This window comes from Camelina sativa, chromosome 17 (assembly GCF_030686135.1).
Source record: "Camelina sativa cultivar CO46 ecotype springtype chromosome 17, ASM3068613v1".
Lineage (NCBI taxonomy): Eukaryota > Viridiplantae > Streptophyta > Magnoliopsida > Brassicales > Brassicaceae > Camelina > Camelina sativa.
This window is the reverse complement of record NC_141896.1, coordinates 5,386,714-5,401,052: the sequence shown is the minus strand read 5'-3', so window position 1 is coordinate 5,401,052 and position 14,339 is coordinate 5,386,714. Positions and strand designations below refer to the sequence as shown.

Here is a 14,339-nt window from a genome sequence, read left to right as displayed (position 1 = left end):
TCGTTATTTGTTATATAAGTAGACCCGTACACGCGCGTGATGTAAGAAAATTTATTTAATAGCCAAAGTTGCACCAAAAATGACAAATCGAAGGTCACCAAAGTTGCATTAATTCCATTGTATGTGTGATTGGTTTTTAATAACCTTTAATTTAGGTATGTAAGCTACTACAAATAAGAATAATTTAGATTTTATAATTATTAAGTCTTTTACTGCAGAGCTAATTCGTAGTCTTAACTTACTATTAAGATTAAAATGTTGCTTTAGTTATGCTTTAGAGGAAAAAATAAGAAGAGAATACATAGAAAAAAAAACGGATATAAGACACTCGAGTTCTTAACCATATGTTAAGAACAAACCAAGCTTGTAATCCTTGTTCTTATTATCCAAATATGCAGATAGAAGACACTCGAGTCCCATATATAATTCCTTTCCAAGAAGTGCAGATACGACACCGTCAGAATCAATCTTTCCCTGGACACGAGACTGAAACAAAAGCTCATTATATTAGAATTAAAACGGATTTACAGAAGACATTGTTTTCCATTCCATTAAAATCTATTAAAAAAATAGCAATATTTACCTGTTTAGAATTCCAGTCATATCCAACACTAGCTTCAACATCTCTTGAAAAGCAATTGTACGCAAAATCAGTGGCGAGTGAAACCTGATTATGAGCAGAAAGATACATATGTATCATGATTATCATCTCATTGAGCTTAAATATAAAATTAAATGAGAAAGGCGAATTTGAAATCTTATGAACATAGGTCATAAATACCTTACCATTGCTAAGAACTTGGGCAGATGTAACCTGTCAATAAAGAAAAGTTCTTAATATGATTGATAAATAAATTCATCAGGTTTTCAGCCAAACATAATCTCTTAAACTCACCATTTTTTGGTAATTTTACCCTCAATCTCTAAAAATATAAACCAATCATATTAAGTCAAAAATAATACGCTATTTAACTCTTATACTATCTTCTAAACATTTTCACACACATATACATTACTTTTAAATTTTTATAGATAGGTTTGGTCTCTTTGATGTAATAGTATAATTCATTAAAATTTTACAAACTTGATTGTAAAAAGACGGATTGTAAAACGTATTACAAAATTCTACGACATGTATATATTTCTTTTATATACAAAGAATAACGTTGTATAAATGGCAAAAAATCCTATAAAATATGACACTTTCTACGTATCGGGTTTGTAAGCTGTCTAATAAAGTGACTTAGAAGAAACATTACCATCTTATCAGTCTCGTATCTTGCAGCAAAGAAAATATTAGAAGAAAAGAAAAAATCTTGATCGGCAAAGCGATTTATGATATACTTAACTGTAAGCTTCTATATCGACATCTTCATATCCAACAGGACAAGTGAGGTTCGAGTTATCAACTTTCTCATCGGCTTGTTCCGTCGTAGGCGGTGGTAAGAGATCCGCCATCACAACCGTTATCGTGATGGGGGTAGAGACGGAGAACTAAAAGGTTTTCTTCAAGTTTGTTTGAGTTTTTTGCTTGCAACGCAAGGCTTTTACCAAAGAGAGAAAAGGAAATGTAGAAGAAAGTTTAAATATTGTATACACTAAAAGGCGCAGAGAAAAAAAAAACAAAAAAAAAAGGCGCAGAGAAAAGGTAAATTAATATCCACAAAAAAAAAAAAAACAAAAATCGTAAAATAATAGAAGAATGATGCAAATACAGTATGGATGTTTAGGGAAAAGTCATGAAGCTTGGGTATGAGCCTGACGACACAACCACGTTTAACACTCTGATCAATGCAATTGCTCAAATAGAGAATGATGGAAATACTAGGTTAAAAGCAGGCTGACAAATACAGTATTGTTGTTAATGGAAAAGTCATGAAGCTTGAGTATGAGCCGTCGTAGACGGTGGTAAGAGATCAGCAGCCATCGCTGCCATTATTGTCTCGAGGTAGAAACTGAAGAACTAAAGGGGTTTTTGTTTTTTTGGGGACAACCCTCTTAACTAGGGCTGGGCACGGGACGGGTACCCTTGAATTTTCTCCGACCCTTTACTCGTCCCGACCCTAACGGGTAACAGAAAAAATTTACTCATACTCGACCCTTAAATAACGGGTACCCGGTAAAAAATAGTTGACCCTTTACTCGTCCCGACCCTTTATTATTACCCGGAAAACGAGTACCCGATAAAAAAATATTAATAATCGCAATAATAATTTTATCTTTTGAAATCCAAAAAATGAAAAATTCATAAATTTATGCAATATATAGTTCCAAAAATTATAAAATTACGAATTTTGAAAATAAAAATAATATATTAATTCAGTTAGGCTAAGTTGAACTTAGGTTTTAACTCTAACTCTATAAATTAATAATAAATACTAATAATAATACAAAATATTAACGGGTATTTACGGGTCGGATAGCAAAACGGGTAAAGGGCCGAGTAACGGGACGGGTATTGAAAACTAAACTAATACCCTATACTCGTCCCTTACTCACGGGTAATATAATTATAATACCCTTTACTCGACCTTAAAGCTGCGGATACCCTTTTTTTCGGGACGGGTAAGAGCCGAGTAACGGGTCGAATACGGGTAACGGGTATTAGTGCCCAGGCCTACTCTTAACTGTGCTTTTTTGGTCTTGCAAAGGTTTTGACATTTTGTAATTGTGCCAATGTTGGTTTTCTCCGGTTCGGTCTTACCAATGTTGGTTTTACCGGTTCGGTCTTAGTTAGGTGTGGGAATTCCGCGTTTTTTATTCGGTTTGGGATGTTCTGTTCGTTAAAGGATTTCTTTTTGGTCCAAATCAGTTAAGATAATTGAAATTGATAACCAAAATTTTTTTATAGGGTTTTAATTCATATCGAATATTTTTCCCCCAACTAGCCATTAAATATTTAAAATTGTCTTTTTAGTTTTAATGAATTTCGGTTCAGTTTTTGCAAACAGATTGTTTAGGTTATATAAATATAACTATAACACTATTTGATTATTTTGGTTATTTCGCATGTAAGCAAAACTAATATTTTTGAATTTATGTTTACATATTATAATTATTATTTTTTGGATGATTCAAGTATTTATTGAGTTTTGGATATTTTGAATATAATACTTCAGTTTTCGGTTTAGTATCGGTTTGGTCTAAATATGTATACAAAAAAATCCATCCAGAGATGTTTAATTATCCGTTTAGGTTGGTAAGATCCGTCCCGGGTACATAAATTAACGGGGTATATACGTATAAGAAAAGGGGCAAAAAAAAAAATTTATAAGTTAAAGAGGCACAAAAAAAAAACTTTGTAAGTTAAGGGGGCACAAAAAAAATTTGTAAGCTAGAAAGAGGCAAAAAAAAATTTATATGAACTAAAAATACCCAAAAAAAATCAGTATGTTTTTCTATAGGTTAAGGGACATTTTTTTTTTATTTGCCCAGGGGCATATAATATGTTTAAGCCCGCACTGGTTCAACCTTTTTGGTTCGTTTTAGCGGTGCTAATGTAGAGTGTGGCTATGTACACATCAAAACGATGTTGGTTAAAGTCATAGATCAAAATCAATATTGAAGATAAAATTTGGGGTAAAACATGTTGCCATAAGCCCATAACACAACCAAATTTTGATTTAATCCCAATATTTTGAGATACAAAGATTTTCGTGTTTCGAGGAAGGAGATAAGAGTTTTGTTGTTTAGTGACGAATCATTATATACAAAACTAACCAATATGGAGTACTACTACTACATCTAGAGATGTCAAGCGAGCTCTATGCCCGCGGGCCTAGTCCAAATAGTACTTCTGCGAGGCGAGCATGGACACTAAATATTAGGCCCACTAAAAAGCGGATCTTGCGGGCCTAGCACAAGCGGATTACGGGTTATAGCGCGTTATGTCTGCAGGTTGGCGGATTGGTCCGCGGTTTTCAAATATTAAATAAAAATAAATATTTAATATACATATATAACTATTTTTATATTATTTTAAACATATATCTTTTAAAATTATGTGACAACACAAATAAATTTAATATAAAAAATTAAAACATATATAAAAATCAATATAAACATTAATTTTATTTAAAACTGTTTTTAAAATTATAATTTATTAATTTTATTTATTTTATTAATATATTATTTAGGCCCGCGGGCCAACCCGTTAACCCGCTGGGCTTAGCGGAGCGGGCTTGAACATAACTTTTATGTCTGCGGGCTTAGCGGGCCGGCCCATCGCGGTCCAACGGGCTTAGCGGGCCGGCCCATCGCGGTCCAAGCAATTGAAACTGCCCGCCACGGACGGCCCAGATAGACGCGGGCCGGCCCGTTTGACACCTCTAACTACATTCGTAGACATACACATATATAGTAGTTACACACACATATCATATCTCATATTTCTCCAGCACTAGTTTCTCTAATATTTACATATCCCTTTATATATTTATTTTTTAGTTAGTTCATAGTTTGTGATTATATAAAGGGATATGTAAATATTAGAGAATCTAGTATTGAGAATTAGCCCAATTAACCTAAATACTCACTCAATACTTGAAATTGGGCCGGAATTTTAAATACTTGATTACACCTCTCGAATGAGGTTTTCAAAGTCCCACATCGAGAGTTCAGTATTCGCTCGCTCTCACATGAGGGATATAAAATGCAGTTCAGGAGCGATTGTTTAAATCATACCTTTCTCGGCCTTTTGGCTAAGATCAAGTGTAGTATCTGTTCTTATCAGTTTAATATCTGATATGTGGGTCATCGACCTGCACGATATTAACTCTATTTTTTATGGGGGAGAGTTCACCATGTCAGCTTGCTGATTGGACTCTCACGTGTCGCCTTCGTCTTGCACTACTGTGAAGGCCTGGCACACCTCACCAAAACACTAGTCCAAATTTTTCAAAACAAACTGAACCAATGCAAACCAGTAAGCAATCACCAAACACAATGGAGTGTTCTATTCGAAATAGCCAGTCATTAGCTTGTTCCACTGGTCAGAGTTTTTTTCTTTAATTCCATTATTATTTATTGGTTTGAACTTTTTGATTTCGCAAGCAATTGTATAATTTTGTAGTTCTAAACGTTTGTTTGTACCAATTTATATATTATTATAATTATCATACTGCTATTTCGATGATTAAAGTAATCATGTCATTAAATAATATTTCAATTTTTATTTGACAAATTTTAATCTAATTTCTGTAATTTGTCTATTCTATAGTTGTGAGTCACACACCATCATTCAGACTTTATGCTTTTCAAAGGGTTGTGATTTGTGAATTTATAAATTAACAATGTACTAACTTGAAGTAGATTGTTAAAACCAACACATACAAGAGCTACAACTAATAACTGCCCATGCATATGCGCTTTTGAACACTTAAACTCGAACGCTTTGGTGGTTTTCACGGCGAGAAGCAGTGGAACACAAAACTCTCATAAACACCTGCACCACCGGTGACGAGAAACTCATTATCCGGCCGAGATGCCGACATCCGAGGATTACTACTATTTCTCTTCTCCGGTCTCTTGCTTGAACCAGAGCCTAACATCATGTTTTTGCCGGAAGCGGAGGCAGCTGTTTTCTCCATTCTCCGGCGGTTGACATACTCTTCCGATATAAAGACATCCATTGGTTTGTAGAAAAGGATCCAAGAAGAAGTAGAAGAAAACCTTTGCGGGTGTTTTTTAGGGGATTATAATGATTATGAAACAAGTACTTGTTTTGATCTGGAGTTTGTTGAGGTGTAAGTTGAAGTGAATAACAATTTATAAATGGGGGTAAAACTGTGGGCGTTATACGTTACATGTTTTGGCACATATATTATTAACTAACTTTAGACAGATTTCTTTTTCAAAAAAAAAAAAACTTTAGACAGATTTATTTTAAATGTTTTCCGTAAAAGATATTTTCTAGATGTGTACTCGTGTTGAATGTTGGTTAATTTTCTTTTTTCTTTTTTCTTTTTGTGAAATAATATAAATAGATAACTAATTTGTAGAACCTAGTTTTTATGGATTCCATGGACTCCTTTTCAAAGGTGTGACATGATAAAACCAATTCTTCGATGATCTTTTTTCGGCTCAATACATACATTAAACAAATTTTACTACATCACGTGTACGCATGATCTACTTATATTGAGTCGAATAAAATATAAATATATATACAAATAACGAAACTATACGTTATAATTGATTTCAAGAGAAATCCTTATAGTATATCACAATAGGTCCCATTATAATAACGGCTAAAGCGAAGCGATAAAATGACGTTTCTCTTCAAACAAAATACAAAAAAAAAAAAAAAAACTACACCATTTTGATATTACATGTGCTTGGGATTCTTGAGAATCTTACTAAAACATGTGAAACTAGAAACGTTATCAGAATTTTATATTCGTCAAAAATCCAAAACCTGTCCAAGGAGCCTTAAAAACCATGATCCATAGATGCCACACCCACCCACAAGATGATTATATAGAGAGCGACAAGTGTATAGTGTAAAACCGCTAGCTGTTCGAGCCGAACCTAACGCCTCTCTTTTACTTCTTTCTTGTCCTTCTTCATTTTTTCACGTGTCAGTTAAATAACACTTTTGCCCTAAGTTTTCAAAGGAATTTACGTCTTCTGTCTGAGAAAATGGTTTGAAGTTCAAGGAGAGTATAAACGACGTGAAGTTCATCTCTTAAACGAAAGAACGGGAAAGCTTAAAAACGCAATCGCTATTTTTTCTAGTTGCTCCATCATCAAAACGCCTAACTGATTATATATATGCGAGTAATTGTTTGAAATTTTAACTGATAGAGGTTGAGAAAGGGATCGTGGTTTTGCTATTGGATAACTGTTAGGTTTTGTAATAATTATTTACTTTGGAAAGAGGAAGCAGAAAACCGTAAATGTTGGGTTCTAATAGATTAATACTGTTCTTTTAATAATAACTAGGTAATATTTCGTTCAATTGCGGATTGTTGTATAATAAAATACGAATGTAGAAATTTGGTTAATGGCCGGCCAGTTGTGACCCAATTATTGATAAAAAATAATATATATATTAATTTATTTTAATTTATTTGATAATCATAAAAAAAAAACTTAACGAATTAATTTAAATGTCATTAACATTTTTTACACCTTTATTTATTCAAATCATACAATATCAAAATATATAACTTATTTATATATAAATATAATCATACATCTATTATACATATCTCTTAAAATTATTTGTTTTTTATTGTTCAACTTTAATAATAATTTTCATTAGTATTATTGAGCATTTGAGTAATAAAATATTATTGATAATAAAAATGAAATTTTACTATGTGATTTAAATGTATAATTAGGTTTTTCATATAAACTAACACATAACCTAAAATATTTAATAACTAAAAACTAAAACTATTTTGAAAGTAAAAAATACGTATTTTCTATAAAATCATATGAAGTCCAATCAAAGTTTTAAAATAATATTTTCAAATATTTTTTTTTTAAAAATTTGTTTTATATTCCCCTTAGTTTAAGATATATTGCTAGGTTTAGTTATAATTTTTAATCCTTGTAATAAAAGCTAGACATAAAATAAAAATATCACTTTTGTTTTTTATATAGAAAAATATTTAAAGTACATATTTGAATTAAAATTTTAAAATAGTGAGTTTTATATCGTTATATGTTGAATCACAAACTGAATATTATTATTCTAAAATAAATGTATTACAATTTTGTTGGATGTGAATGAGAGTTAAGAAAAATTGATTTGATAAATATATTACAATTTTTTTATATTCCCGTTAATTTAAATTATATTGCTAGGCTTAGTTTTAATGTAAAGTATCATATAATATAACATATTAAAATTATTGATGGTAATGATCACTAACTCACTGTATTGTATGGTAGGCTTAGTTTCAAATTGCTTACATTTTCCTAAAACATAATGTAAATAATTAAAATTATTGATGGTAATGATCACTAACTCACTGTATTGTATGTTTAAAAAAAAATGTATATGTTAAATAGAAAACAAAACAAAACTCCATTATTTTTGTTGTCTTGTCAATGTGTACATTTTCACATAGAAACGTTGATGAGTCTCTCTCTCTCATACGCTATTACTACTATATAGCCAATAATTATTGCTATATATATATATATATATATATATATATATATATATATATAGCTAATCTTTACAAGTAAACACAATGTATATAGCCATGTTTACATACATCTCCTAGCTAGGTACTGTTGATTATTGAACATTTTCAATCGGAATACCATTTAAGTTTAGCTATGATAATAGTAGATAGATAATCTTTTTGATTAATTATAAGAAGATGTGGTATTACTAGTATTAGTAGTTATAACGTTAAGAGTCAATGATTACTAAATACTAAAACAAACTCAGATCCATTAATGTTGTGGACTTCATTTACAACATAAGATAAGATGAATCAAGAATTTAAGCATTTCAAGCATTTCCAACTTTATATTCTCTGTCTTAGAATTCTTTATTTTTTATTTTTAATCACCTTTTCATGCTCTATTACTTGCACACACATCTACTATCTTAATTAGTACTACTCTATGCACGAAATTTAAAGTATATAATAATATTTTTTCGATCGGTTCATATTGGTTTCGTTTTAATCAACGTATGTATCATTTGATTAATGATTATGAGAAACAAACAAGTTCAGATAAGATGAATCAAGGATTCTAGTTCAGAAAACACAAAACAAGATTTCAAGCATTTCTAACTTTATATTCTCTGTCTTAGAATTCTTTATTCTAGGTGTATTTGCAAGTCAAAATTTCTAACAAGATTTCAAGCATCTCTAAACAATGAATTCTTTATTTGCAAGTCAAAATGTCATAAGAAACTGAGACTAAACAAAAATCACCAATTTTGAGAAACAACAATTCAAGACATGTCACACAAATTAAGATTAACCCATTGAAATGAAACGAACCAAAATCCAACAAACCGTATGAAGAACAAAAGGCAGAGAACACAGGATCCACAAAAATCCAAACTAAACGGCGTCGGGACCACCACCATTAGACGACGACCCACGACGAGACAAGCTTGTGTTACGACGGATGCGATCTCCCTAGCAAACGCCGCAAAAGAGCTCTGAGTCGGAGGGACCTCCTGCACACGAGGCGGCGCGCGGCAAATCATCCCCCTAGCAGCTCCATCTTGATTACGCCTTGCTGGATCAAAACAAAAAACAAGATTTCAAGCATTTTTAACTTTCTATTCTCTGTCTTAGAATTCTTTATTCTATGTGTATTTGCAAGTCAATAGTCAAGAAAATATAAGAAACTGAGACTAAACAATTCACCAATTTTGAAAAACCACAATTCAAGACTTGTCACACAAGATTCACCCATTGAAATTGTGAATAGATGAATAGTGAATACTCATACTATTGCACTGGTTAGAACTTTATTTTGTACAAAAATTGTCTATATTTTTATATATTAAACTGTTTTTTGATATTTTTATTAGTTTTAAACAATCTCATCATATCATCTTAACATTTTACATTTAACATGTCGTCCATTATAAAAATCAAAACTCATTTTATCATATATAATTCACTATATTTAATCTGTGGTATGCTATAAATATGTTAAATATATATTTTATTTTTTTAAAATAAATTAGAGTATTTTGGTCATTTTCTATGTTAAATATTTATCATATTCTGTAAAAATATCAAGTTAAGCTTGAATATTATAATTCATTAATAAACTGTTTTTCTCTGATCAAACTTGAAATTACCACCTCTAAACAAAAATCCACAAATATTTGCTTCTTGATGTCTAATAAGTGTAATTTGATTAATAATGGTTATGAACCCACATTTTGTTAGAAAATGATAATTATAGTTTGTTTATGAAAAATGATTTTTAATAACGGCATTTTAAACGATTTTTTTGGAAATTTCGAGATTGACTCATACCCAAAATATTATGAATGAGTTAAGAATAATTATTATCCTTATTTATTTGAATAATTACTAGTTTTTTTTTCCGTTATAAATCTGATTAGACATTAAGAACATTAATGAAAATAATTTGTGTCTCGAGCTCTGGCTTCTCCACTAAACGCTCCTTGTCTTTCTTTATTCTCACGTCTCAGTTAAATGACGCTTTTACCCTAAGCTTTCATAGGAATTTACGTCGTCTAGGTGAGAAAACGGTTTGGCGTTCAAGGAGAGTAAAAACGACGTGAAGTTCATCTCTAAAACAAAAAAACGGGACGGCGTAAAAACCGCAATCGCTATTTTCTCTAGTTGCTCAATCATCAACCACGTGTCATAACCTCAATGGTTTAACGAGAAAGCGAAATATGTAATTGCAAAGCTAAACTGATAAAACGAAGCTCCATCTTCTTCATCCGCCATAACCATTTCTTCTCCTCTCTCTCTCTGTAACCATTACTCCACACAGAGCGTTAGTAGAGTAGCCACTGTCTCACTCGAGAAAATTCGAGATTTTTGATTGAACCCATGATTCTCATTCAGATAAGTTATTATCTTTCGGCTTAATCGGGAAATGGACGTTCTCGCCTTATCCTCTTCCGCTTCCGCTTCCGCCGCAACTGTTTCTTCTTTCGCCGGAAAATTCCCGTTGTTTCCTTCTAGGGTTAGAGTGAGAAGAGACCGGGATACTCTAGTAGCTAAAGAGAAGAGGTTTTTAGTTTCTGCTTCGAAAAGGGAAGAGCCTAAGCTCAACGAATGGGATCAAATGGAGCTCAAATTCGGACGTTTACTCGGAGAAGACCCGAAATTGACTTTGGCTAAGGTGAGATTCTTTATTTAAAAAAAAAAAAAACGGTTCTTTGAGTATATTTGAAATGAGAAATTCAATTATTTATGGTTTATGGTGAAATTTTAATACAGATAGTGGCTAGAAAAGTGAATCCAGAGGCTACTTTCAATGAAGTTGAGAAGTCTTTCTACAAGAACAAGGGTAAAATTGCTGAAGTTGAAGAGATTCCATTGGATTGGTCAAAAGATAAGAAGAAGAAGAAATCTAGTTCACTGGATGGATTGAAATTGGTAAAGCCTGTTTTGAAAGACGGTGTCAAGTTCGAAAAGCCTTTGGTGAAGAAGCCAAACCCTGTTCTGAAGAAGCCACTGGAGGCTGTTGCTCCTCCTCCTCCAGTTGCTGCTCCTAAGGTGCAGAGGTTGCCTAATGTTATATTGAGAAAACCGAGTTCGTTTTATGTTAGTAATGATGATGATGATGAGGAGTCTAAGTTGCGGTTGAAACCGAATCTGACTCTGAAAATGAGGAATGAGAGGGAGAATGAGAGGTTTAGTGACATGACATTGTTGAGAAAACCTGAACCAGTGAGTGTGGATATGGGTGACGAAAATGCTGAAGGTAAGGTTCTCTCTGATGGGTTAACTATGAAGGAAGGAGACCAAGAAGCTGGAATATATTCAGATTATACTCTTTTGGAGAAGCCAGAAGCGAGGCCCGTGGCTGTGAACTTAGAAGAGGAAGTTGGGGATAGGGGAGCTGCTGAACCATCAGAGATAGAAAACAAGTCAATTCAGGAGCCAGAAGCACCGGAGAACGTAGAAGAGGAAGTTGAAGCTAGTGGAGGCGGAGCTGTGGAATCATCAGAGACAGAAAATAACTCAATTCCAACTGGTATATAGATGAACTAAGACTTTTTACAAATACGCTAACATGGAGCTGATTCATATGTTTGTTGTTTTATCAAGAAATGCAGCTTAACAGCGAGATGTCCTCGGGGTCCTCTGAGGAGAAAACCATTAACAGTGATCTACTCGTGAGAATTCCTTCGAAACCAATTTCTCAAACCATCGTAGAAGCTTCTTTACAAGGGAAACCACAAAGGTTGATATTGGTTTAGTATCTTGAATGTGAGGAATCGTGCTTTCTTTCTCCTTTCTTCGAGTTTTGACTGACTAGTTACTTTTGTTATAGATTAGATCCGTCTTCTGCGGAGCCATCAGTTTCAAACAGTGGACAACCGTTAATTGTGAACCATGAAGGTCGTCAAGTTTCTGTTGAGCTCAAGGGCCCTCCTACCAGATCTTCCTTGGAGGTTCAGAACTAACACTCTTTTTCTATTTGTTCGTTCATAAGATAAGAGGCCTATCATCAACTCGTTTTGTGTGATTTTTTTAGGAAAATGATTGGAATAAGGCAGAGTCTCTAGTTAAGACAGAATTACGCGCGGATGTTGAGCTAATAAGCTCGAGCACAAGAGGCTTTGCTGTAAGTAAGATCTGTACTCATTTCTGGTTTCATGTCCTTTTTCTTTGTTAGTTAATTTGTATTCTTTTAAAACCCTTTTTACAGGTTTCATATGGATCGTTGATCGGATTTTTACCTTACCGGAACCTAGCAGCAAAATGGAAATTTCTCGCATTTGAATCATGGTTAAGAAGAAAAGGTGTAGATCCATCATTGTATCGACAAAACCTTGGAGTAATTGGAGGTCAAGATGTCACGAGTAAAGCTCCATCTCCAAATTCAAGCTTAGATTCTGAAGTCGCTACAACGATCAATGGAGAAGTTTCTCCTGATATGAAGCTGGAGGATCTTCTTATGGTATATGACAGAGAAAAGCAGAAGTTCCTGTCATCTTATGTTGGCCAGGTTTGACAAAAAAAGTCTTGTAACTTTTATTATCATTCATAGAAATGCTTGTTATTCCTCCCTAAACATTTTTAACTCAATGCAGAAAATCAAAGTGAATGTTGTTATGGCTAATCGAAACACAAGGAAGCTTATATTTTCGATGAGGCCGAGAGAAAATGAAGAGGAAGTTGAGAAAAAACGAAATCTTATGGCTAAGCTTGGTGTTGGGGATGTTGTGAAATGCTGCATCAAGAAAATTACCTATTTTGGTATTTTCTGTGAGGTACTATATCAGAGTTTATTATATCTTTGTAGTAGCTTCTTGCTAATAAAACCCGCAAGAACAGAATTCAGTTTGTTGTGTAAAACTAAAAAGTCTGGTTGAAACAGCTAGAAGGTGTACCTGCATTGGTTCACCAATCCGAAGTTTCATGGGATGCAACTTTAGACCCCGCTTCATATTTCAAGATTGGTCAGGTAATATCTCGAACTATCATAAACACTGCTAAGGAATAAAACTGTTTGACAAACGTTTCTTTTTTGGTGTTATCAGATTGTGGAAGCGAAAGTGCACCAGCTAGATTTTGCTCTTGAACGTATCTTCTTGTCGTTAAAAGAAATCACGGTGAGAAAGATCTCTCAAAAAATCATCTTGTAGCAATTGGTAACTCATACTCATTTGATATAATCTAAACCTGTTTGATGTCTTTATGCAGCCTGATCCTCTAACTGAAGCCTTAGAATCTGTAGTTGGTGGTGATAATGATCAGTTGGGGGGACGATTACAAGCAGCTGAGCTCGACACTGAGGTATTAAAGACATTTTGTGACTTTTGTGATCAAACCATTATTACGGGGTTTCTGAAAACTTTCTTCTACAGTGGCCTGATGTGGAATCTCTGATCAAAGAGCTGGAAAGGGTTGAAGGAATCCAATCAGTTTCAAAAAGCCGTTTCTTCTTGAGCCCGGGTCTTGCTCCAACGTTTCAGGTACACAGTTTAATCGCCTAAATGCATACACTAAACACGAAAACATCTAACAGACCAACCCGCTGAGATTTTAGCACTGTTGTGACTTCCTTAGCAAAAAAATGTAAAGTTTCTATGTTTTGGTCTTGAATCGTCGAAGATCTCTGGTGGTTATGTTTTCGTTTCTGTCTCTATTTGTAGGTGTACATGGCTCCAATGTTTGAGAACCAATACAAATTGCTTGCTCGAGCTGGAAATAGAGTACAAGAGGTAAAAACAAAGAAAGAAAGAGAAAGATTCTAATCTATATAATGGTTTGTTGTTTATGAATCTTGGATGATTCAGTCTTTTTTTTGGACTGTTTTGGTTAATTGCAGATTATTGTTGAAGCATCGTTGAGCAAAGAAGAGATGAAATCTACAATCATGTCTTGCACCAACAGAGTAGAATGAGAAAATATTGAGGAAGGGAATGAGCAATTCCACCAAAAACATTTTTTGCTTTTTTTTCTCAAAGGGTTAATGCTATTTGATTATCTAATGTAATACAACTTGCACACTCAATATTACCCCCACAAAAAGCTAGGATCACCTCTCCTTTATGTGTCTTCTTCCTCTTTCTCTTCTTCAACCTCAAGTCAGATACCACACTTGTGAACCATCTATTTTTATATATAAACTCAGAACCGGTTTATGATAAACCAAAGTCAGAGCGATGTGGGACACAAAAATAAAACCGG

At 33.3% G+C, this 14,339-nt stretch overlaps 3 protein-coding genes and 1 non-coding gene across 4 annotated transcripts in view; 2 read left to right on the top strand and 2 right to left on the bottom strand.

Moving 5' to 3' along the window:
• Nucleotides 1–336: 336 nt before the first annotated feature.
• LOC104759193 (mitochondrial import receptor subunit TOM40-1-like) overlaps nucleotides 337–14,339 on the bottom strand; it is a 58,348-nt gene continuing 44,345 nt past the window's right edge. The window contains exons 9-10 of the mRNA XM_087495253.1: nucleotides 584–667; nucleotides 337–486 (exon numbers count right to left, since the gene is read on the bottom strand). Of these exons, the coding sequence (XP_087351379.1) occupies nucleotides 337–486; nucleotides 584–667 (234 nt within the window). The remainder of the gene's footprint in view (nucleotides 487–583; nucleotides 668–14,339) is intronic.
• On the top strand, nucleotides 4,680–4,875 carry LOC147923346 (U2 spliceosomal RNA). The gene has a single exon (XR_015588029.1). It is a non-coding gene; the product is annotated as a U2 spliceosomal RNA (small nuclear RNA).
• On the bottom strand, nucleotides 5,246–5,752 carry LOC104755557 (uncharacterized). Its single transcript, XM_010477957.3, has one exon. It carries the CDS (start codon nucleotides 5,628–5,630, stop codon nucleotides 5,403–5,405), a length of 228 nt encoding a protein of 75 aa, XP_010476259.1. The 5' UTR covers nucleotides 5,631–5,752; the 3' UTR covers nucleotides 5,246–5,402.
• LOC104755556 (uncharacterized) lies at nucleotides 10,322–14,201 on the top strand. The gene is made up of 13 exons (XM_010477956.3): nucleotides 10,322–10,815; nucleotides 10,914–11,673; nucleotides 11,748–11,883; nucleotides 11,974–12,094; nucleotides 12,178–12,267; nucleotides 12,352–12,651; nucleotides 12,737–12,916; nucleotides 13,024–13,110; nucleotides 13,187–13,258; nucleotides 13,350–13,442; nucleotides 13,514–13,621; nucleotides 13,802–13,870; nucleotides 13,978–14,201. Exons 1-13 carry the CDS (start codon nucleotides 10,567–10,569, stop codon nucleotides 14,050–14,052), a joined length of 2,340 nt encoding a protein of 779 aa, XP_010476258.1. The 5' UTR covers nucleotides 10,322–10,566; the 3' UTR covers nucleotides 14,053–14,201.